Raw genomic sequence first — 26,464 nt, 5'->3', positions numbered from 1 at the left:
CTGACGCTTTTTATTTTTCAACTCGTGAACTGGTCCTGCGGAGTGGGTTTGCTTAGCACCTGACCGTCCGTATACGCTGACTCGGGATCCAGCTTTTCGTGGGGCCCAAACCACAACCCGACTCCATTATATTTAAATTCATTTTTTTTTTCAATAATTTTTCTTTCGCTTTTCTGATAGAATAATAAGTTGATTTCAACTTATGGCAAATGCTATGTTACAATTAATGTAACATACACACTTAACAACAACCACACAAATTGTGTGGGTCCATCATTTATGTGGTTGTTGTTGAGTGTGTATGTTACATTAATTGTAACATAGGGACTCCCTCAACTTATTGCTTCTATATTTAAACTTAAAAAATTGTGGATAAAGAAGATATTTTTGCGGAATACACTATAGCGGAATGAAAGTTATATAACAAGATCTAACAATTGCGTAAAAATACGCAAAGCCGGAGATATATCCAAATGACCAAAACCAGAATCCAGTTCCACATCAAACACGGGGCGGAGCTTCTTTGTGACCCCATAAAAAGCTCTAAGCAATAGAAGTGTCCATCACAGTAAAATTTTGTTCTGTGTATAATTTTTTTTTTATTTTAAATATGACCCCCTTTGAATGACTCTGCAAGCATCAAACTGTACGAACAAATCATTGTCAATTAATTTTCAGTTGGCCTCCATAATTATTTGACATTGCATTCTTTTGCACAAAGGCTATGCCTCCTGCAGGCTGCAAGTCACCTATCTTCGCTGTGGGGTGAACAAAAATCAACCCAACCTAGCCTAATCGACACACATGAGAAGTGGATTGTGTTGGGCTAGGCTAGGATTTGTATTGGATTAAGGGTGCGTTTGGAATTGAGATTGGGTAGCTGTAGCTTAAAAGTTACAGCACTAAAGTGTTTGGTAAACACTAACTGCTATAGCTTTTAAGCTATGTTGATATGATTTTTCACTTGTATAATATAAAATTTATTATATCTTTAATAATTTTATCAAAATTATTATTTAAAATTTATATTTACTATATATTATTAACTTTTGTTTCATAATTACAACTTTTTTTTCACAACAGCTGTAGCTTAAAAGCTACAGCACCTCAATCCCAAACGCACCCTAAATTGGGTTGATTTTTTTACCCCCTAACAGGCACTGTATGCAATGCCACTACAAAATTATTAGTTCTTTTTGACAGCGTATGGATCAGCATCAAGAAATTTGATTTAGTTCGCTAAGAATTTAGATGAGATTTTTCTCAATCCTGCTCTTCTTTTTCCTTCTTTCATCTTCTAAAGATATAAGAGTACAAAATTACAGCTTACTGTGATCTCCCATCAAGTTTAAGAGTTGAAAAACCTACTGGTCATTGACTCATTGCATGTACAAGGGAAGCGAAAAACCACATATAACAGTTTAGTAATCTCTAATAAAGATAAACTGAAAATCCATAAGCAGTATAAACATATTCTGTTACCTACGATTGTCCTTGGGTTCCATTATCTTCAGCTGAATCCCCATTTGCCAAATGTCGGATCTTCATGTCATAATAAACTTCTTCAACCCTTTTTAGGTCATACTTCAAACCTGCCAGAGGTGGGCAATGATTTCAGGAATTCAGCTTATGTAGATCTATTGTTCAAAGACATGGACGAAAAGAAGGAAGAGCTGAGAAAGCTCACTGTCAAACTTTTTGCGTAGGAAATCATTTCTGAGATTGAGCATACGGAAGGCTGCATGAAGATCTGTCAAGAACCTCAACACCTTTCTTGGGCAATCATAGTTCCCAGCAAGCACTTGGTTCACCACATACCTTGGCTATTAAAAGAAAGCAGATTGCCAGTGAGCTCTGTCCAGCCCAATCATCTAGTATTTCAAACTTATACCAAATGGACCCCCTTGAACCAATATAATCACTAAAATTCAAAGCATACCACAGACTGCCAAAATATCATTTGCTCTAAGTCCGCATCAATACATAGTCCTATTTTTATGGAAGTTCTATTTACAATTGTCAAAACTTCCCAAATTTCAGTAATCCCCTCACATGTCTACATCAAAATTTATGTGAAATAATAGAAGAGTAATACCCTGCCCTTCAAATATGTGGGATAGCACATGCTATTGAAATTCAAAGAAAAGTTCTTAGTTCTTACCATTTCATTGGACAGGAAACAAAGACCTGCAGAATATACAAAGTTCTCCATCAGTAGGTCTATATATATGGAGAAAAAAGAATCTAATGAGATGATCCTCACTTTAATCGAGGGCCAAGTTAAAAGACAAGAAAAGCAGACACATTTTCTTATAAGAAGAAAAACGGACACTTCAATGCAGTGTTTTTCCTCCAGCCTAGAAAATACCAGCTGTTTGATCTAATCCAACAGTTAAAATGAAGCTCATAATAATAAATAATAAAAGTTGGCCCACAGAGGTTGAATTAGCAGAAAAACCGGCACCATCCAATATTGGACTTCATCAGTTTTCCAAAATTATCATATTATTAACCATTCGTCTTTCTCATTGTCTTCTCATCTCACCTTCAAACCAAAACTCTAAAAACTCTCTTTATGAAAAAATGGTGAATATACTAAATTCTACAATTCAAATTGCACAGTGAGAAATTGACCCTCCAAAGTATCAATGGTATGCATATGAATTTCTTTCTAGTGATCCCAATAAGATAGTTGGATATTTTCAAAACTTTTGATGATGTGTACCTCTAAAAAATTGGGTCTGCTGAGATAAAATAAGGGGTTAAATAGCTCTACTCTTCCTCTTTTGATGGATTGGAAATGAGGTTACAACTTACTGGCTTAGACCATAGAGAAGAAGAGTGTGTTTGGTGCTAACCTCAAGAGGAATGCAGGGAAAGAAAAAAAAAATGATACAATAAAACCAAAGAGTATAAGTGTGATTTTGGCTGCACAAGACACTTCATTAAGTAGTAAAAAGGAGGCAAGTAGATGAAGAGAGAATTGCGCAAAAATGGGCCTTTCAAAGTTTTATTAACACTGGTTTTGATTCTAAAAATATAATTATAAAAACACGCTTCAAACTCCTGACTCACACTCAAAAAGCCTTTTTCAAAACAGCATATTATCGAGAAAATTAGGTCAACCGAGACCATGTTCTTCAAAAGAAGTTTTCAGAAATTCAACAGAAACTTCTACTGAGTTTTTAATATTTTTGTCAAAACAAAAACTTGTTCTCAAAAACTTTTTTTCCAATCTCTTTTCCCTTGAATAATAACAAGGACCTGCCTTTTGTTGATACTTCAAATATAAATTATATTTTCATTAACTAGGCGAGACTAATGACTTATTTCACTTTGCAACTGATGTCTAAATTTACTAAGTACGGAAAGGGATATGAAGAAGGATTTTTATTGCTTTTTTTTTTTTATGAATACAAGACGTTTGTAATCAATTACGATTCGATTACGATCTGCAATTATTGACTCTAGGTACAAAGAGATAAGAAATTGAGATTAAATGTACGTATGGGCTTGTGACAATTAACCGACCAAAAAGTAAATAGCAAAAGACTTGACTGACTACAATAAATTATTGGTGAGTAAGCGTCGGTAAGAAAAAAACAAATACTAAATAGATGCCTTCACAGTTTTTTTCTTATCGAGTAAGAAGGACATCTATAAAGTTGAAATAAAGAAAAAGCTGACTATTTGACTTTTGGAGATTCTATCTAAAACAACTAGCTAATTTTCCATGGCATTTTCAATAGTCTCTTTCTTCATCTTCTAATCAGTCCCACCATTTTGCTTCTCATTGGGCCAAATCTTCTTTGTTTTCACCGAGCTTTCGTTTCTTCTTTGAACTCTTTAGCATAGTGCTGAATTAGCTTTGTGTACGTAGTCTTGGTTATGAAAAGTATTTCTAAGTTTAGAGTAGATTTTTTTGAATTGCATCTTTGATTACTAATTTGAAATCCTCAAACTCGTAATGTGTCCAATAAAATTGTCTAGCAATTACTCCGCTCCTCCAATGTTTAAGTTTTTCTTCTAAGCTAAAATATTTAGATGGCCAAGGAAATTCTATTGCAAAAAGTAGAGGTCTAAATCTACGAAATCTTACTATTATCTAATGTTGAGCTGGTGTAAATCCTGATTCATCCCACTCATGCGGTTTACTATCTATAATTCTACAAAGGATTATTAGATATTGCAGAGGAGTTTAAAACAATTGCTACCATCTTTCTACCAAATAAGCCATAATCTAAGAGTAAAGTAAGTGTTTATACTAATTTTCTTCCCTTATTATCTCTTTCTATGGGTTCATATTTAGACAAATCTATACATGTTAAAGCTATGCTAAAGATGAGATGATATTTACAAGCAAATCTTTCTAAAAGGATAGATTTACATATAGGGTATAGATTTACGTAGAGGTCTTCTTTTGGACAAGTTATATATTTTGTATCATATTGGGTATCCCATACAACACTTAATCCTCTGATATTTATTTTTAATATGACTAAGTCATTCAAAAATCTCATAATGTATAATTGTTTATCTAAAGCTATTTTTCCTACTTCCAGTCTAATTTTTAGAATTTTTTAGAACTAAATATGCTGGAAGTGGATATTCTGCTTATGGAAAAAGAGAGAAATTCCATTTTTCAGGCTCATCCCGTTCCTTTCTTAATACTGATATTTGTATTATCCGGCTACTACAATGCTTGATGTCTAATGTATGGCATTTATTTTGTAATGCAATGATCTAGCTATTTAATTCTCTATTAATACTTTCTAATTGTATTATTTTCTGTCTACATGCTTCTTAAATGATATCATATATCATTAAGCTTTCTAACTGTGAGTGCCAGGACTTCACAGTGATCACAAAAATATACAGATCAATTGCTTCATGAAATGCATAAAACCTTTAAATTGTAGCTAAACTGTCCAAATCGAGAGGGTATGCGTGTATTGGGACAGCGCTATGGCTCTAATAGTGGTGCGTCAAGATTTTGATGGCCTAGAGAAAGGGCTCACAAAGAGGTATCCCGTGAATTGCTTTAAGGGTGGCTGTATGTTTTGTTGTTTTGTTGTGGTATTGTTGTGTTTTAGTTTTGTTGTTGGTCCAATCAGGACGTGGTTTTCACTTGTAATAGCTGAGGTTGGTAGATTAGACTAGTGCTATTAAATTCCTCCAATACTTCATGACACCTTAGTGTGTGGAGCTATTTAGTCTCTTATCAGTTTTAGAATTTGTAGTTCTTCGTTATTTCACAGTTAGGAGTTTCCTAACTTAAGCTTGAGTCTTATTTCATAGTCATCTAATATTTCTAGCTTGTTACTTTCAATTGTACTTTCTTCTTCTAACAAAGAACCAAAGAATTGTATGTCTGCTTCTCTTTTGCCATTGTTGACTTCTTTTCATATGGTAAAACATGTGTTTCAAATTTTGGTTGTATAAATGTTGATGATTTTTTTAAGAAATTTACTCCGTTTGGAACTATTAGTATACTAATAGTTCAAAAAAAGAATTTTCAAAAAAAGAAAATACTACCATTATTTTCTACTATAAAGTCTAATCCTAGAATAAATTTACATCCTACTTTTGATTAGAAATGAATGTCTGAGGTAATATCTGCATTTCGCCATTTATTGTAATTGGTAGATTGCTTATTCTGCTATTTTCATTATTTCTCCATCAGATTATCTAAAATTTATTGGACTTCTTAACTTATTTTTGCTTTCTTTTGGAACTAAACTGTCATGTATTATACATTTATTAGCTTCTGTGTCGGTCATTGCTTTAATTGTAAATTGTTTCTTTTTTAAATAATCACTCTAAATTAATGTTTATTAGTTCACTACCTGCTCTATTTATCTATCCTATTTTATCTTCTTGTTTATTATAATCATTACAATTATTACAAAAGAATTTATCTGTGGTTGTTTCTCTATATCCTAATTTGAATTTTTTTTTATTTTGCAGATGGCATAGTTTTTACCAAAAAATGATGTATAAGTTTCCAAACTATTTACTTGAATTTCTGATTTTGAACTTTTGCTTGTTTCTGATTCACTACTATATTCACTAAGATTACATATACTATCATTATCTAATAGTTCATCTATATTGAATATTTCTTCTATATCTACTAATTGCTCGTTTATATTGCAACTATCTATTTCAAATTAATTAACCTTTTTATTTTCTAGCAATGTGGTTTAATATATCCATCTTTTCCAAGTAAAAAACACTTCTATACTTTAAGAAATTTTTTCTATAGAATTTCCTACTATTATGTCCATATGGTTGCTTATACCGTTTATAACGTTTCCTATACTTTTTATGTTTATTATAGCTGGCATAGCTAGGATAATTACATCCTAAGGTAGGTACATCAAACATTTATATGAGTAGTGTTTGTATCCCTAGTACTACTCTTACAATAATGCTCTTACAATAACACTCTTTAATTATCTAGCACTAGAACTACAATATATGGGACTTCTTAAAAATTGAGGTGTCCATCCCTATCTAGGGAAATTTCAACGATACTTCAAGGAGTTTTTCCTCAATTTCACTTATCATCTCCTACAGATCATAGAAATGCTGATTACTTAGTACTGAATGTTTCACAAACCAAGCCAATCAACCCCCTAGACTAACCTCGAGTCATGAAAGCTATCAGCCCCAACCAACCATATGGCCTTATTTTAAATCATTATTAGATCATTCAACCACTCGTAAGACTATCAAAAACATAAAACATGTCTGTTTTTGGTTTTTGGGTTATTAGCTGTACCTAAAAAGGCCATTAACCAATGTCAGTCGTGCTAAACATATATACACAGAGTAGTGAAAAATGCATATATTTAATGTGAAACTAATCTTAGCAGAACATAGCATCATTACAATAAGTTATATTGATTCATAGAAGCAATCTCTTAATATATATGACATTCATCAGAATGCTCACCGATAAGATAGTCCTCAATGTCCAAAGCAAACTCTGCCTGATTCACTGCATTATTAAGAAACAAAGAAAATTAGAACCTAAGAAAGTGAGTCGTGTTTGAAGGTCTAGAGTGATTCAAAGCTTGATGAGACAAAGAACACAAGGAGGATGAGAAAGCAGAGACTAAAACAATGTGTACAGCTGCAATTTCTCTATTACTTCTTTACTAACAGGAAGATTATTAAGATAACATTAACAACAGAAAGGTTATCAAGATAACATCAACTTTAGCAAGCAACATAAACAACAGCTGAAGGAACACAACATATGAAATGCACGGAAGTAGACAAACTTTACAGCCACTACAACATCACCTCTATTTCTGAAGCTTTATATGATTATTTGTTTATTGATAAAGACCTCTAAATCTCAAGCTTTAGAAACGCATCGTCTCTGATTGATATTAGGTTCCAAAAAAGATGATAAACTTGTGTGAAACCTAGAAAAACAAATTGGCCAATTGCGAAAATAAAATTATAAGATGAATGAGAACAATTAAGTCGTTTTGTTGCCAAAATACAGAACAATGGGAAGCAGCTGAAAATATATAAAATCAAGTATTTACTGTTCCTCCTAAAATTCAACTTCAGTCTACCAAAACAGTAAGTATGAATGACAATTCACAGTCAATCAAGAATGCAGTTAGATATCTCCAATCTCAGAGATACTGAAAACTCAGTGACTAGCAAAAAAACATAATATTTTGCCTTGACAAATGTTTGCTCTCTAGATGATGCTCCAATAGCAAAAGACTCTTGAAACTATTTCACACCAAAAAATTTCCAAATAATGGATGAAGGACTTCCAACCTCAAAAGCATTGTGAATAGAGAGTCTAGATCATCTTTTTGGAAGTACTTTACTGTAGGAATTAGGAACAAAAAATTCTTAACGTTGAAACAGAATGCAAAAAGAATGAATTGGCAAAGAGCAAGAAGTTTCATCAGCACGTCAATTATCCTCAGCTGAAAGCTACATAATGAGGAATCCATTCTTAGACATGCACATAAACAATGCTAGTAAGTCGAGGTATCCAAAAACAACAACAGGAATTGAGAACATACTCCCAAGTTTTTCCTCTGCTTCCGTATGCATAAGAAGCTTTCCTGTCTCCAACCAGTGCATAAAAGCAAGCAATGAAACCACAGTCTGAGTTTCACTCCTCCAATCATTATGAAACCTATGCAAAAGCACCCCAAAAAAAAAAATCAACAATCGCCAAACATATATTAACAGATTCAACAAATCACGCAAAACATAAATTCATTATGACATCTTACTCACCTGTAATACTCCCCAGGGCATTCACATAGAACTTCGGCTAGGCGACCGTAAAGCTCCTTTAGCCCATCAACTTGAGCCTTAGGCTTCTCCAAAACCTCTACACCTCAACATAATCGAACTCAAATTAATTCATTTCTAGTATAGCTAGCTATTCTTCATTTCCTAAATCTAATATAGCTATTATGCTTTAAATAAATAAAAATTAAAAAAATGCAATTAAAGATATTGTTCAAAAATAATTTTTTGAGTCATTTAGGTGAAAAAGAAACAGAAGCAGTAATAATAACAGAAGAATGATACAAGGACCAACAGAAGTGATTTTGTTACCAGAAAGTGGGCGAGACTGGTGAACGTGAAGTAAACTAGCGTGCATTAGCCTTGTGATGGACTCGATCTCATTTACGACGGCTCGTATTCGCTCGCGCAAGCTTCCAGCCTCGTCCAGCTTGACACGGAAGTCTTCGAACTGCTTCTCCATAGACGTTGGCGCGTCAGTCTCACCGCCGGTCATTGAGGAGTAACGCACGCGCAGAGGCGAAGAGCGTCGGAGAAATCGAAACGTTTCAGGTTTAGAGGGAGAGACGAGCGACGAAGGTGGCGAAGAAACGGCTGCGACGGAAAAGCGAAGGAGAGAGTGGAAGTGGGGGTTTATGCAGTGGTAGTGGGGCAGTGTTCTCAAAGCGACGGCGTTTCGAAACGCTGATTTCATGCTTTTGTTGAGTGGGGTTTCTGGCTGTTGAATAATGTTTATGACTTCTGTTGCTTTATTTTTCACACGTGTTACTCAAATGAACGATGTCTTGCCACTTGAGCATGAACATTTAATTGAAGGGTGTTGTTAAGTTATATAATAATGTAACTTGCGTTAATCGAAAAGTGTATTTAGTGACTTAAAAAGTAGTTTAGTTGATTTTATTTTTAAGTCATTAGTTACAACTTAATGATTGAGGTAAGTTATATCATAATGTAATTTAACAAGGCCCTTAATTGAATTCATCTTCATAAGTCACTTTGACTTTGTATTTTGTGTTTTTTTTATTACGACTTTGTATTTTGTGTTAAAAAAATAGTAAGGTAAAAATAATTAAAAAAGCATGTACGGATTTTAGTATCTTTCATATGCTTTACTTTAACAGCCAAAAATACTTATTTAATTTCATAAGTTATTTTTAAAAATTTTAGTATTGTTCAGTTGAATTTTGAGTAGAGTTTTTAGGAATTAAATAAATTATTTTGTTTTTACTAGTAACTTTTGGAAATAAAGGTTGTAGAATTTTTTTAAAGAGTTAAATTATCTAAAGTGCCCTTAATTTATTTCACAATTTTATTTTATTTCTTTTATAACATAACTTTAAAAAATTAATATATTAAGTAATTTTATAATTTAAATTTAATATATTAAAGTAATTTTATAATTTTTAGTAAAAACTCTTATTGACCATTAAACAACTCATATATTTTTTTATAAAAACTCTACTAGCCCTGCTTGAATAACCGTACTAAATGAAGTCGTCTTTGTATCCAGGTTAGATATTGCATTATGTTATTAGTTATGTTTTACTTTTTTACTACAATATATTAATTAAGGGTCAATAAAATTACTAATTTCTTATTATCTTCTATTTTTTTAATAAATAGTTACCTTAAAGTTATTAACAAACCACCCTTCTCTAACGCATGAAAAATATTGGAATTCACCCTCTCATGACTGAAAATCCTTTTTTTTTAAACTGAAAATTAAAGGTCTAAAAGACATAATCAAGTAAGGGTGTGTACAGTATTTTGTATGTACATTACTAGTTTAACTTACTAGTCATCAATTCCCATAGCTAAAGGGGATAATATATTCATCATCATTCACTACAAGAAAAAAGAGATAAGATAACAGGAATTTAGCAACATGCATATTATGTATGTTGCAAAATCTAGTATTTAACAACATTTGAGGATTGCTTGTTGCTAAAAGTTAGTAAAAGTTTACCTTTAACATGTTTGTTAGTGCGTTGTGTAACATCTTATCACAACAATTTATTAATTGTGGTGGATTTCATGGACCAAATGACAACGTGTAAATAGTGCATATTGTTAACAAGTTTCATCTTCAACAATATTTTGAAGGGTACGTTGTTAATAAAAATGTATCACAACATTCTCTTGCTCATTGTCATTTGTATTCAACATCGTGCTTCCTTGTATGTTATGAAATACTTTACCACAACTTGCAAATGCACATTTATCACTTTCTTTATTAATGTCTATAGTAGTAACAAAGCAACTAATTTCAAATAATAAGTGATTCATTATATAACAATTTAATTTATCTAATTAGGTTTATTTATTTTTATATAAATTTAAATAATTTCATATCTATTGTAATAACAAAGCAACTAATCTTAATCCTTTTACATAAATATAACACTTACAATACTCTACATGTCAAAATTTTTGGGATAAAAATCTTTATAAAAAAATGAAAACCTATTGTTTGATTTTTATCTTAGTTTTGCATATTTATGAGCAAAGCCCAATAGAAAAACAAAGATACACAAAATTTTGAAAATTTTAAAAAAAAAAAAGAGCGAAGCCCATCCCACCATGTAATTTTCAAAGTAATATAAATAATAAATTAAAGAAAACCTAGTTTCAGATTTTTCCTCTTTTTCCTTGCCGCCTCCTCCCCTTATCTCTCTAGGAGCGAGTCAGCTTATTGCCCTCAACAATGAAGCCAACCAAGGAGATGACGTTACCAATGAGTTTATTGTCTTCAATCTGTGAGTCTAGTTTTATCAATTTCTTATGTCTTCTTCATGTTTTTCTTCCCTTCTTTGTTGGCTATATCAATTGAACTTACAAACGAAAAGAATTGTAATAGTTGAAATAATATATCCATTAAGTTTTCTAAAGTCCTAATTGAAATATGCAATGAATTTTTTCTCTAATTTTTTAATTTATTAAATTCTACATTTGGGTTTTAGGTTTTAGAAATTGATAACTATTTTTCGAATATACGTCTATATTGTCTTGTGAGAATGATGAAAATAATCACAGAAAAAAATAAACAGAAAATAACGTCAAATAAAGGAGTACCACTTCGATTGATCATTATTTGAGAGATTTCTTCATAGGTCTATCTATTTCTCTTTTGTTATTTTTTTCACCATCTCTGATAGGCTAGTTTCTTTTTCTTACATATATTATTTAAGATATATGTAAACTAAATATATTTTTTTATCTTTTTCTAGTTTCTTGTGTAGTTGTGCCAATGGTTATTATTTTGATGAATCTTGATTTTGTTTATGCAAGAATTTTTCTTTTTATTGCTAATGATATGATGGAGCTTGATCAAGGATGGAGTTGTTGCTAATATTGTATCTGTTGAAGAGATCATTTTTGTTATTATTACTTTATGATAGTGACAATATCGAATTTTGTTAAACAAATTGTTGTAGTGAGTGTCAAATTAATTTGTAGCTACTTCTTTTTAATAAAATAAAATTTTTTAATCAATAATTATTGTGTTTGTTAGTAGTATGTTTTATATTTATAAAAAAATAAATAAAATGATATTTTGCAAGTAAAATTTGCAGACAAAATAAAATTAAAAAACAAAAGCCAATTCACAATGATTGTATGCATGTTGGGAAAAGAAAATTGAATACTAAGGCTTTTACAATGTTAATTTTTTGCTGTTTAAAGCATTTTCAACAACAAGCACAACACTTTTAACGATGTCTCTTGCATGTTGCTAAAAGTAGCCTACCATAAGACAACATCTTCATCCGCAGCATGTGAGTACATGTTGTCAAAGACTTTTAGCAATGCTCAATGTTCGTTGTCATATCTAATTTTGCTTGTAGTGATTTCGCTTTTCAAACTATGACTTTCTGTTCTATATATCTGAATGTATGTATATGTGTGTGTGTGTGTGTATATATATATATATATATATAATTTAGCAGCAAATTAAAACGACCAAAATCACCTCTTTTTAAAGGTTACATACAATATATCAATATCATAATAAAGTAATTAAGCTACGAACCGGCTAACAAAGCTAGGATCCTAAGAACAGGCAAGCTTAAATAATGAGGCCAATCACCAAGATCATTTCCGCTTTCCATTAACGAACGAACCACAACGAGTTATCAGCCGTACATCCGATGAGTATCTGAGGAACAATGAAACTTAAACAAATGAGGCTGCCTCTAACTGTCATTTTTGGCTAGACAGTTGGTGCAAACAAATAAAAGAATTATAGTTTGGTGCAAACCTTTGTGCATTGGCAATAACAAAAAGCTTATAGAGCCCATGCATGCATCATATGTGTATATAGTAAAACTTCCCTTATATGCTTCCCTTGATTAGTACATTATATTATTTGTCCTAGCTTGATTCTCTATATCTCTTGCTTGTGTTATATGTAAAAAAGTAGTAAATCTATTGGTTCATTCTACTCCTCTAATATCTCAAGAGAATGGAGAATGTATTGGGAAAATATGCTCTTTAAAAGCATATGTGTTTATTTAATTGTAATAAATAATTTTTCGGATTAATAAAATAAATGAGGTATTTTATTCAAGTATCTTAATTGATTAATATTTTGAGTAAAGTCCATTTAATCATATTATATGTATTTATGTGATCATCATGTGAATTCACAGAAGACATAAATACAAGTTATCTTATGATTAAATAAATTAAGTTTGCAGTTGATAAATAAAATTGAGCATTTTATTTAGGTATAGACTATAATAAATTCATTGAATGATTTGTCTTAATCATGTATAAACTTATTGATGCAGTATGACTACATTAAATATGATCACATATGAGATTTAATTAACTTTGTAATAACTGTCAGACTTATTAAATCTCATAGGTATTGATTTTACTTTAATCTTATCTTAAGTTAGTTATAATTTCATGATTGTAATTGTTATTCCATTTGATTTACCAATGGGCATGACATACACTTGTAGTCAAGATTACTCGGTATCTTGGTGGGAGTAATTATGAGTATTGAAGTTATTGATTAACAATATAGAATTTGTACAACACATCTCTTGATGAGTTTTCAGCACTTGATCATAGAATTCTCCAGCCAGAGTGTGTCAACATATTTAGTATATTGAAAATGATCATTAGAGAAAAGCAGTAAGTATCAAGGAATAAATGTAATTAAATTGATTGAACAGTTTAGATATCGATTTAATTAACGATGTGGTACAAATGATTGTGCAGTAAAGAAATCAATGTGGCTTGGGACGAATTATTATTCAAGTATACAATTATGGAGATCAGTTCCAATCTTATAGTGGAGTAGAGTTGGAATTAAATGATTAGACTTGTTCATTTACAAGTTTAATTGTTGTAGCCACTATTGTATGTTCCCAAATGATCCATGTGTTAGCTCATTTAATTGACCGCACCACTGTTGGACCTAAAAACAAGAAAACTGGCATATTAGGTGATAAACCTAATTATAATATTTGTTAAGACCTTATGTGTTATATTCATGTGTAAATGAGGTCTTGTGTTATTTTACAAGATGGGCCCCAAAGTGGTTGCACATGATCTCTACTTTCACGGAGAGATAATATTAAATTCAAAATATTTTATTATGAATTATAATAATACATATCTAGGGTTTTACAAGAGATATTATATAAGTGTATTTTTCTCAAGCCTAAGGATGTATGTGCTTTAAAATACACGTTTTGAGAAAACATTGAGAAAGAAACCAGTTGTTTTGGAAGTAGTGAAACGGACGCCCACACGTTTAGTGCTAATCAAATTTGAGTCATAGTCTGGAGGATTATTTGGTGACGGATCGTGGTCTAACAAGCGTGGTGGTGATGGATCGTGATCTAACAGGAGTGATGGTGATAAATCGTGATCTAACAGGAGTGGTGGTGACAGATCGTGATCTGGGAGCCTAGATTAATTTCGACTGTTCATCTTCTCGGATTGTTAAGGTATGATTTTCTAAATTACGAATTCTTGTGTATTATATGAGATCGATCCTGAAATTTTTTATTAGAAAAACTTATTTTGAACCAACAGAATGTTTGCCGGATATACTATTAAATATGTTAAAACGTTTGGATTCTTATACTTCTCAAGAAAAAATCTTTGAATTCTTTATACCTCCCAAAATAATATCTTCACTCTTTCCAACACAATATATAAAAACCAAAAGTGTATTTTGTGATCATCGAATGTAAAAGTGGATCATGATGAGATTGTTGAAAAAATAGCGTATCAATATGCTATTTTGAGTGGGTCCCACCTAGCGAAAGTGAGAAATCTTGTGAGGTTCGGATTCTACTTCGTGAATACTTCGAAAGTGTATATTTATTTACTCAAAATGATGGTTGGGTGAATGAGAAATTGTCTCTCAAAGTGCACCCTTGAGGTTGAAAATTTGAAAAGAAATGAGATTTATCCCACAAGGGAAAAATAAGTCAAGGGATTTATGTTTATATATAGACACTTACCCATACATGAGCAATAATTATAATGATAGAGGCTCTCTCCACACGCGCATGCGCAGGGGGGTGCGAATCCAAGACCAATTTGGTTTAACTCGTGTGCGCCCGCGTATCCTGCGTACGCGAATGTTAGCCCAAAATCACCCAAGCTTGCATGGCACGTTTTTAATTTCTTTTAAATTTTTGTAACAATTTACAATTATTATTTGTGAATCTTTTGAACTCAAAGGATTTGTAACAGCTTCACAATTATTTTTTGGGCTGTTATGCAATTCAATTTTGAACTCAATAGGTTGAATTGAATTGTTTTTATTCAATTGGCTGTTACAACATTAAATCACATGTATTAAATTCAGAAATTCAATATTATGCTACTGTTACATACTCACATGTGTATAAAAAGGCAGCTTCCTCTTCTATTTTAGACACATAAAGCACTTAAAATTTTCTTTCCTCCTTCTTACGTCTTGTTTTTTTATTGAGTTTACCGCTGTTGTGGTTCGCTGTAATTATCTGTCTGTGCTTGACGGATAATTCATGCCCGTTGTATCCTGAGAAACAATTATCAGCAAACCTAAAGCACTGCAGTAGGTGGTAAATATGTTTTAAGGACACTGTGTTACAGGCCTCAGATTTATTTTCTTTGTTTCATTAATTTCTTTTCCTATTGTTCGATTTCCAATTGCTGTTTTTCCGTTGTTTAATTCCAGTTGCTGTATTGTTGTAGTTTAATTTTGTTACCAAATAATTTCACATAACTTAGCTACTGATCTTAATTGTTAACTCATTATTTTGTCTAACAATCTTAAAACAGATTTACGTGGAGATGGCAACTGAAACCAATGATGTGATTCCGACTGTTCCTATTTCAGCTTCTACTGCTGAGCCATCTGTTGTGAAAGAACCAGCCGCTATGGCTATTCCTGTGAATCATGCGGAAAGGCCAGAAAAGTTCAATGGCCAGAATTTCAAATGTTGGCAGCAAAAGATGTTCTTTTACTTGACCACGTTAAACTTTATGAGGTTCTTGACGGAAGATGCTCCTAAACCCAAAGAGGGTGAAACGGATGTTCAAGTCGCTAGTGCAATTGATGCATGGCATCATTATGATTTTTTATCTAAAAACTATGTAATGAATGAGCTTAGTGATTCCTTGTATAATGTATACATAGGAAAGAAAAACAGTCAAGGAGTTATGGGAATCCTTAGACTGAAAATATAAAACAGAGGATGCAGGTACCAAAAAGTTTATTGTTGGCCACTTCCTCGATTATAAAATGGTGGATTCCAAAACTGTAATAAGTCAAGTACAGGAGATTCATATCATATTATCTGAAATCCTTGCAGAAGGGATGATGCTTAGTGAAACTTTTCAAGTGGCTGCAATTATTGAAAAATTACCTCCTGCTTGGAAAGATTTCAAGAGTTATTTGAAGCATAAACGCAAGGAAATGAATTTTGAAGGGCTGGTTGTTAAACTCCGAATTAAGGAAGATAATCGAAATGCAGAAAAAGAAGGGGTTATTTTTGTGGCTAAGACAAATGTTGTTGAACATGGATCTAAAAATAAGAAAAATAAAAATTGGGCCCGAAATGAGGAATCTCCAAGAAACAAAGTTTCAAGGAAAGTGCTTTAATTGTGACAAGATGGGTCACAAGGCTTCGGATTGTAGATTGCCTAAAAAGAAGCGAGAGGCAAATGTGGTGGAAAACATCATTCAACATGTTTCAGACATAAACCTCTCAGTGGTGGTTTTAGACATAAACTGAGAGAATGGTGGATTGCTACGGGAGCAACCAGACATGTATGCTCAGACAGAGGATTGTTCACTTCTTTTGAAGCTATTAGCAATGGAGATAAGCTATTCGTGGGGAATTTTGTACGTCTGAGATCGAGGGTTAAGGAAATGTGGTTTTAAAGATGACTTCTGGAAAAAAGTTGACTCTGAACGATGTGCTTTATGTGTCAGAAATTCGAAAGAACTTGGTGTCTGGATCGTTGTTGAATAAACATGGTTTCCGAATGGTATTTGAGTCAGATAGGGTAGTTTTGTCAAAGAATGGGATGTATGTGGGAAAGGGTTTTGTTAATGATGGAGTGTTTAAACTCAATGTAATGACTGTGAAACAAAAAATTAATAATGAAGCTAGTTCTTCTGTTTATTTGCTTGAGTCTTCTAATCTTTGACATGGTAGATTAGGATATGTTAATTTTAATTCATTGCGTAAATTAATTAACATGAAGCATATTCTCAATTTCCAAATTGATTTAAAACATAAATGTGAAACCCGTGTTGAGGCAAAACTAACTAAGTCATCTTTCCAAACAATTAAAAGAAACACTGAACCACTTGATTTAATACATAATGATATTTGTGATTTTAAATCCATTCAAGCAAGAGGTGGTAATAAATATTTCATTACCTTTATTGACGATTGCATAAAATATTGTTATGTATACTTGTTGAAAAGTAAAGATGAAGCTTTAGAAAAGTTTATTCTCTATAAAAATGAAGTTGAGAATCAACTTAATAGAAAAATCAAAGAATTAAGGAGTGACCGTGGTGGTGAATATGTTGTTCCGTTTGAATCACTATGTGAACAAAGTGGAATCATACATCAAGTCACGGCTCCATATTCACCTCAATTTAATGAGATTGCAGAACGAAAGAATTAAACTTTAAAGGAAATGATGAATGCAATGTTGATAAGTTATGGGTTACCCCAAAATACGTGGGGAGAAGCTGTTTTGTCAGCTAATTATTTATTAAATAAGATACCCTGAAAGCAAGAAGATAAAACCTCGTATGAGCTGTGGAAAAGTAGAGCACCTTCTTATAAATTCTTACGAGTGTGGGGGTGTATTGCTAAAGTAGTGGTTCCTTCAAATAAAAAAGTAAAAATAAGACCAAAAACTGTTGACTGCATTTTCATTGGTTATGCACAAAACAGTAGTGCTTATTGATTTCTGGTGCATGAGTCTAAAGTTATAGATGTCCACAAAACTAAGATAATAGAATCAAAAAATGCATCGTTTCTCCAACATGTGTTTCCTTGCAATTCTAGAGTGGAATCGAGAGAACTACGAAAATTTCATGAAACAATAATTGAAAACAGTCAAAATGAAGAAAATGATGAAGCTCCAGAAGAAGAAGAAGAACAAGAAGCTGAAGTCAGACGTAGCAAAAGAGTTAGAATAAAAAAGTCTTTTGGTCCAAACTTTCTGACGTTTTTGTTAGAAAGTGAACCTCAAAGCTTCAAGAAGCTGTAACTTCACCTGAAGGCGCTTTATGGAAAGAAGCCATTAACAGTGAAGTTGAATCCATTTTACAAAATCATACCTGGGAGCTAGTAGATCTTCCTCCAAGATGTAAACCTTTGGGGTATAAATAGATTTTCAAAAGGAAAATGAAAGCTAATGGATCAATCGATAAGTACAAGGCTAGCCTTGTAATTAAATGTTATAGGCAACGAGAAGGCCTTAATTACTTTGATACTTATTCTCCTGTTATGAGAATAAATTCAATTCGGATGATAATAGCAATTGCAGCTTTGCGCAATCTTGAGATACATCAAATAGATGTAAAGACGGCTTTTCTAAATGGAGATTTAGATGAAGAAATCTACATGGAGTAGTCTGAAGGTTTTATTGCTCTAGGACAAGAAAAGAAAGTCTATAAATTAGTAAAGTCATTGTATGGCTTGAAACAAGCACCAAAATAGGGCATGAAAAATTTGATCATACGATGATCACAAGTGGATTTAAGATCAACGAGTGTGACAAATGTGTTTATGTCAAAGAAATAGAAAATATCTATGTTATTTTATGTTTATATGTTGATGACATGCTCATTGTTGGGAGTGATGATGACATTATTAAATCTACCAAGAATATGTTGAAGTTTAAATTTGACATGAAAGACATAAGTCTTGCGAATGTCATTTTAGGGATCAAAATCTCAAGGGCTTGTAATGGACTTATTCTAAGTCAAACTCATTATGTAGATAAAATTCTTGGGAAATTTAATAAAGATGATAATACCGTGTCTAAAATTCCATTAGATACAAGTATACATCTATAAAAAAATAGAGAAGATGGTATTTCTCAAGTAGAATACGCTAGAATAATAGACAGTCTGATGTACTTAACAAACTGTACCAAACCAGATCTAGCCTATACAGTAAGTAAACTTAGTAAATATACGAGTAATCCAAGAAGTGATCATTGGAAAGCTATCGTAAGAGTACTCAGGTATCTTCGATACACTCATAATTATGGCCTACATTATACTAGGTATCTAAAAGTATTAGAAGGATTTAATGATGCTAACTGGATATCTGATGTAAAAGATTCAAAATCCACTAGCGGCTATATGTTTACACTAGCAGGTGTAGCTGTATCATGGAGGTCTTCTAAACAGACAGTAATTGCCAGATCTACAATGGAATCTAAATTTATTGCATTAGATAAATGTGGTGAAGAAGCAGAATGGCTATGCAACTTTTTAGAAGGTATTCCAAAGTGGCCAAAGCCAGTGCCTACAATTTGTATTCATTGCGATAGTCAATCAGCTATCGTTAGGGCACAAAGCAATATGTATAATGGTAAATCTAGACACATACGTCGTAGACATAATATCATTAGACAGCTTATTTCTATTGACTATGTGAGGTCAAAGGATAGCATTGCGGATCCGCTAACCAAAGGATTAAATAGAGAGCTAGTAAAAAAATCATCGAGGGGAATGAGATTAAAACTCATAGAACGATTAGTCAATAACGAAGGAAAACCCAACCTAGTTGACTAGAGATCTCAAGATCTAGGTTCAATGGGACAACCTAATTGTTAAAAACTAAAATTGGATCTCTGTGGGGGTCATACTCTTGAGATGATTACCTCATTGACCATTCCTATGATGAAACAGTGATGCCCGTGGGAAATAAGGTTGAGTTAGGCTCTTAATGATTCTTATGCATAGAAAATCTGAGCAGAGTAATACAGGTTACTCGTAATTAAGATATCACCTATGTGAGAGAGAAGTAGGGCCGTTTCAAAGGGAGTTGTTAGGGGTTCAGCTCTTAGAAACTCTTGCAAAGCCAAGTAGATATTTAAGGCCAAAACGAACATAACCATGAGAACTCAACAGTGTTAGGAGAAATACCTATGTATAGTATACGATCGTTTACACTAACGGCAGAACAGTTTAAAGACATCGCATCTACTGATTAGCCAGTAAAGTAAATATATTATCACAAGGGAAGATTCAAAGGATAAGACTTACCTATCCTGTGCTAGGTCAAAAAAACTTGATCATTAAGGTCAAAAATGGTTTTGATGTCAAAATTTAGTGGTTTTTCTGTTTTGCTGCCAATTTTCATTCATGTAGGGGATTGTTGAAAAAATAGCATATCAATATGTTATTTTGAGGGTACATTTTGAGTGGGTCCCACTTAGCGAAAGTGGGAAATCTTGTGAGGTTCGGATTCTATTCCGTGAATACTTCGAAAGTGTATATTTATTTACTCAAAATGGTGCTTGGATAAATGAGAAATTGTCTCTCAAAGTGCACCCTTAAAGTTGAAAATTTGAAAAAAAATGAGGTTTATCCCACAAGGGAAAAATAATTCAAGGGATTTGTGTTTATATATAGACACTTACCCATGCATGAGCAAGAATTATAAGGATAGAGGCTCTTTCCACACGCGCGTGTGCAGGGGGGTGCAAATCCAAGACCGATTTAGTTGAACTCGTGTGCGCCCGTGCGTTCTGCATACGCGAATGTCAGCCCAAAATCACCTAAGCTTGCATGGCACGTTTTTAATTTCCTTTTAAATTTTTGTAACAGTTTACAATTATTATTTGTGAATCTTTTGAATTCAAAGGATTTGTACCAGCTTCACAATTATTTTTTAGGCTGTTATGCAATTCAATTTTGAATTCAATAGGCTGAATTGAATTGTTTTTATTCAATTGGCTGTTACAACATTAAATCACATATATTGAATTCGGAAATTTAATATTATGCTATTGTTACATACTCACATGTCTATAAAAAGGCAGCTTCCTCTTCTGTTTTGGACACACAGAGAAACCAGCACACATAGCACTTAAATTTTTCTTTCCTCCTTACGTCTTATTTTTTATCAAGTTTACCGCTGTTGTGATTCGCTGTAATTATATGTCTGTGTTTGATGGATAATTCGTGTCCGTTGTATCCTGGAAAACAGTTATCAGCAAACCTAAAGCACTGCAGTAGGTGGTAAATTTATTTTAAGGACACTGTGTTACAGGCCTCGGGTTTATTTTTTTTGTTTCATTAATTTCTTTTCCTACTGTTTGATTTCCAGTTGCTATTTTTCCATTTTTTAATTCCAGTTGCTGTCTTGCTGCAGTTTAATTATGTTACCAATTAATTTCACGTAACTTAGCTACTATTCTTAATTGTTAACTCACTGTTTTGTCTAACAGAGATTGTGTCGTCGAACCTCTTTTTTCTCATTTTCGCACGTAACCTCTTTGTATCAAAAGTCTTGATGAATGACAATATGACATGGATTCAAATATACACAAGCCAAATTGTGACTGAGAATTGCGCTGCCCGCAACAAGCTTTAGATCTTATTAAGAGCCCGTTTGAGAGTGTGGTGAGGTAGCTGGGCTGCCAAAACCCAACTACTAAGGTGTTTGGTAACACTTGTAGCTGGGCTTTGACAGCTTAATAAATTTTTTTTCTCAACTTCTACTACACAGCTATAACTTAGACTCCACATAGCTGTAATTTAAAAGTTACAGCACCTCACTCCCAAACATACCTTAAAGCTGAATAATATACTACTCACAAACAAAACATAACCCTTGAACGACAAACAATAAAGAATTTCAGCGGAAATGCTGAGTGCATGAAAATGCTATATGGGATGTTGAAATTTTTGTATAATCATTAACAATAAGCACCCTTTCTTGTAATTACCAACTACTGTGAAAGATTTTAAATCTACTTGGGCACAAAGCAGACAACTACTGAAGAGCGTGCTTGAAAATTCTAATGTAAGTGAGAAAATTGGAGGTTGATGATGAGCGCTTGAGCAGTGAAAAACAAATGAACTTTTGTTCAAAAGCATTAAGTGATTTTCTTGGGCTTGAAGGAAAATCCTGGTTTTGTGATGAAGAAATGGATCGCTGCATTGAAGGAGAAATTACTAATAAGTGGTTTTATTTGAATGTGCTTGTGCATGGCACAGGCATTCTGGTCCCCAAAATATAAACACGCGCACTCATGGACATAAGCCATATCTGTAATAAAATCTATTTTGGATTGCCATACTAACAAACTTTACAAGTACCAAAAATAATAATATAATTACTGCATAAAATTTGTTGTAACTAATGAATCGGATAAATTGGGCTTTCTATTTGTGTGTTTGTTTAATAGCTCTGGTTATTCCTTCCAAATGCTCACTCTGACTCGCAACTTGTTCGTAGTTCTTACAAAAGACAGCAGCAGAAGACTTTCAACGGTTACGTCTCTTTCGGTCTGACTTTGACTTGTCTTCTTCCGTATCCGTATCCAAATGCCTCATTACCAACTTGTTTTCATTGGACTGACTCATTCTGGTCTTTTAAAAATAATGACATATCTTTAATTCACTGTTTAATTTGATTTAAATATGTTATTAAAATATTTCAAAGCTGACTGACTTGCTGATTCAACTGCCGTGTATGGATTGGACTTCCATTTTCGCATCCTAAAATTGCTCTTGCGCTCTTCAAGGACTTTCACTTCCCTCAAGTCTCAACATTTGTTAAAACTATCAAGTTTCTGCATAAAACCAGCTGACAAAATTGATAAAGGCGAGTTCATTTATTTCTGTATTTATTTATTTTTTTATTATTATTATTTTCGGAAAGGAAAAAAAAGCAAGATTGTGTGACAGAAGAAAAAAATAAAGAACAACATTTTAGTTTAATTGTTTCATTTGCTTGACCTTTGATTGGAAAAAGCAATTTTTTGAACTGGGTTTGTTTGCTGAAAAAAAATATAAAACTATTTTGGAAGATGAAATAAAATACTGTGAATTTGTGTACAATTATTAATGGATTATTGATTATAGTTATGATTTTTGTTGCCTTATTGAAATATTTTATTGAATCTGATCATTCTGATTGAATGTATTTTTATCTTGATTGCACATATTTATTGTTTTTGTCAGTTTCTGCAGTTCTTCAATTTGCCTGTGTAGATACTTGGTTTTGACTGCTTTTGATCGAGTCTCTCTGCTTTTTTTTTCATTTGGATCTGATCTGCAGTAAGGAAATTTTTGTGTGTTGATTTGTTGGGAGCCATGAAGTGCTTCCCATTCACTAACTGGGACAAGAAAGATGAACCACCGACAACTCCAAAGTCATTATTTTCAATTCGGTCCTCTTGTGCTACATTTAATGACAATGAAGTAGGGAGAATTGGTTCTGAATTAACTTCACAGAATGTATCAGCCATCAGTGTGGAATCCGAGGCAAGGCCCTCGTATCCTAGCATGTCTCAGCGACCCAGTAATCTTAAAGAGTTCACAATTGCTGAGCTGAAGTCAGCCACAAAGAATTTTAGCCGCTCTGTTGTGATTGGAGAAGGTGGGTTTGGTTGTGTTTACAAGGGGTTGATCAAGAATTCGGAGGATCCTTCTCAAAAAGTTGAAGTTGCGGTAAAACAACTTGGTAGAAGAGGGGTACAGGCAAGGCTCGTTTTGTCAATTGTTACTATAAAAATTTGCTAACATTTTAGAAGTATGGATTTTCTGCCTTTATTTTGGAAATAATTAGAACTGATTTGACTTTGAAATGCCATTAAGTTATTTCCAGTTTCCATGACAACTTGCATATCTTGTCACTCTATTGACGAATATTTGATGGGACGATTATTGATCTAAATTTGAGAAATGTAAGGACTGGTACAGTTATTTCTATTAAAATAATTAAAAGAACTAAATGGATCAGAAAGTCTCATGTAAATACTACCAATTTGAGCTATGATTAATTCTTTCCAATCTCTCAGTTTAGCTGACCAAACACTTACCAAATCTCAAGTTTATACTAAAATATCCATGTGGTGATAATGCATTACGTTTTGTTGTTACTTTCTCTTTATTATTTACTGTTTCTTGTACCAACTTGTTTTTCTGTAGTTGATTATAATGCGTGCGATTCCAAATTTAATTCTGAGCAACACTTTTTAATCTTTTAACGTATTTATTGTCTAACAAAGATGATGCTATTATTAGTTGAAAATCTCTTTTGGTCTACGAATGTGGGTCTCACCTGTTTGTTTGCAGGGGCACAAGGAATGGGTGACAGAGGTGAATTTCCTCGGAGTTGTCGAGCATCAAAACCTTGTGAAACTGGTGGGATACTGTGCTGATGATGACGAAAGAGGAATTCAGCGACTTCTGGTATATGAATATATGCCCAATGGGAGTGTGGATCAATATTTATCTCCTAAATCTGAAACCATTCTTACATGGGCCATGAGATTGAAAATAGCACAAGATGCTGCTCGTGGTTTGGCATACCTACATGAAGGAATGGATTTTCAGGTATTCTACCTGTTTCAACATGTTCAAGGTTTATTGCACATTACTGTTTTTGCACTTGATGCAGCTGGTCTTTTGATGGAATGTTAAGACATTAATACAACAGAAGCATACCCAAGCTATCTTGTGTGGTATTTACCTTTGAGTTCTGTTGTGTTTATTGCAGATCATCGTCAGAGATTTCAAATCTTCAAATATTCTTCTGGATGAGCAATGGAATGCAAAGCTGTCGGATTTTGGATTGGCCAGATTGGGCCCTTCAGAAGGATTCACCCATGTTTCAACAGCCGTATGTCCTTGCATGATGATTTTTCTTATTTTGACGTCTATCAATTAAAAATTCTTTCCACAATTTAAATATTGTTAAAACTAGAATAGCATAGAATTGAACTCAAAAAGTGCACATTTTCATCATTTTACCTGCAAAATCTTCCAAACCTCGGACGGTTATCAAAAAATAACTTTCTTGCATATCTTGTTGTCTAAGTTAGTAGTTGAATTTGTTAAAAATAAATCTTCCTTCCTTCATTTGCACTTGTTCTGCAGCAACAGCTTTAAAAACTAAAAGTCATCTGAAACACTGTTACTTATTTTTGAAACTGCCTGTGCAATGTAACATTTGAGGAATTCATTAGTTTGTTGCAGTTATGATATCCCAAATTCAAAATATGGTTACATTATTAACCCAACCTTAATCAATGAAAAAAGAAGAAGAAGAAGAAAATAATAGAAAATTGTGGGTACTTGAAAGAGTGTATTTTCTACATTGAGCATTTACATTTTAATGATCACTTTGTGGAGATAAACTGGTAAAGATAGTATGTGACATGGGAATATGTGACAAGCTTGGTCATGATTTGTCCTTTCAAGAGTCCAAAAGCTATTTTGGGGGGGGGGTGTTTATGGGGCGTCTGGATGCCTTATGGATAATAAATTAGTTTATTGTCTTATGATGGTAATGAAATCAGTTTCTTGTATATGGTAGAGTTTACATATGCCTGTTTATTTTTCATCACTCGTTTAAAGACATACTCATCAAAGTTAATGACATAACTTCAAAGGAAGCTAGGGAGCCCAAACATGAAAACAAATATATTCAAACTTATGGGAAGACCAAACTCAACCTTGGATATTATATGACAACAAAGCAGGCATATTAGATATTAAAACGAATTAATTGTTGCTGCATATATAGCCAGTATACTTTGCTGAACTTTTTATCTTGTCAGGTTGTTGGTACCATGGGATATGCGGCTCCTGAATATGTCCAGACTGGGCGTCTTGCAGCCAGGAGTGATGTATGGAGCTATGGTGTATTTCTTTATGAACTCATAACAGGTAGGCGCCCTATAGATCGAAACCGTCCAAAGAGTGAGCAGAAGCTGTTGCAATGGGTAAAGCCATACTTATCAGATGCAAAACAATTCCGACAAATAGTGGATCCCAGGCTAGAAGGAAAATATTCCCTCCGGTTGGTCAGCAAGCTTTCTCATGTAGCCAACCTATGCTTAGTCAAAAACGCAAGGACACGTCCAAAGATGAGTGATGTGTTGGAAATGGTAAACAAGATTGTAGATGCATCAGCGGAAGCTGGCAGTCCTCGACGACCCCTGAGGAGTTCAACATCTAGGGAAACTCCCGACCATACTAAAACAAAACATAAGAGAAGGATCATAGAATCAAAAACCAGAGAAAGTGGTACATTGTTTTGGAAGTGGAGACAAATGCAATCGCGATTACCTGCGAAAGTGGTTTAGTTAGGATTTACTTTTTGTGTTGTTATTTTTATTTTTGTTTTAAATTTCACTGTTGAGAGACCATTTTGCAGAACTAACAATAAGAAGAATTGATGAGCATAATTTATATACATATTTTACCCTTAATTATATAATTACTAGTTATTTTTATTTGTTATTTTTAATTAATTAAATTATTTTATTGAATAGGGGATTAATTGAAGATTATGGATAAAAAAGGATATAAGGGAGCTCAATTTTGGAAGCGTTAATTAATTGATTTTAGAAGCAATTAGACATACATGCATGTGGAAGTGAAGCCGAGGAAACCGAAGCTAGTAAATTAATTGATCTAGCACATGAAGAAGAATTT

At 33.0% G+C, this 26,464-nt stretch overlaps 2 protein-coding genes across 2 annotated transcripts; one reads left to right on the top strand and one right to left on the bottom strand.

The window, feature by feature from the left end:
* Positions 1-1,218: 1,218 nt before the first annotated feature.
* On the bottom strand, positions 1,219-9,074 carry LOC18039656 (translin). The gene is made up of 7 exons (XM_006428680.2): positions 8,608-9,074; positions 8,281-8,377; positions 8,061-8,176; positions 6,959-7,003; positions 2,162-2,187; positions 1,688-1,823; positions 1,219-1,592 (listed from the first exon to the last, which is right to left on the bottom strand). Exons 1-7 carry the CDS (start codon positions 8,987-8,989, stop codon positions 1,483-1,485), a joined length of 912 nt encoding a protein of 303 aa, XP_006428743.2. The 5' UTR covers positions 8,990-9,074; the 3' UTR covers positions 1,219-1,482.
* Positions 9,075-10,934: 1,860 nt separating this feature from the next.
* LOC18038557 (serine/threonine-protein kinase PCRK1) lies at positions 10,935-26,112 on the top strand. The gene is made up of 5 exons (XM_006428677.2): positions 10,935-11,051; positions 23,079-23,500; positions 24,098-24,358; positions 24,522-24,644; positions 25,585-26,112. The coding sequence occupies exons 1-5, from the start codon at positions 11,000-11,002 to the stop codon at positions 26,110-26,112; spliced, it is 1,386 nt and encodes a 461-aa protein (XP_006428740.2). The 5' UTR covers positions 10,935-10,999.
* Positions 26,113-26,464: the final 352 nt, after the last annotated feature.

The sequence above is a fragment of the Citrus clementina genome, unplaced genomic scaffold, assembly GCF_000493195.1.
Source record: "Citrus clementina cultivar Clemenules unplaced genomic scaffold, Citrus_clementina_v1.0 scaffold_6, whole genome shotgun sequence".
NCBI lineage: Eukaryota > Viridiplantae > Streptophyta > Magnoliopsida > Sapindales > Rutaceae > Citrus > Citrus x clementina.
The sequence above is the reverse complement of the archived record's forward strand: the minus strand, read 5'-3'. Positions and strand labels throughout refer to the sequence as shown.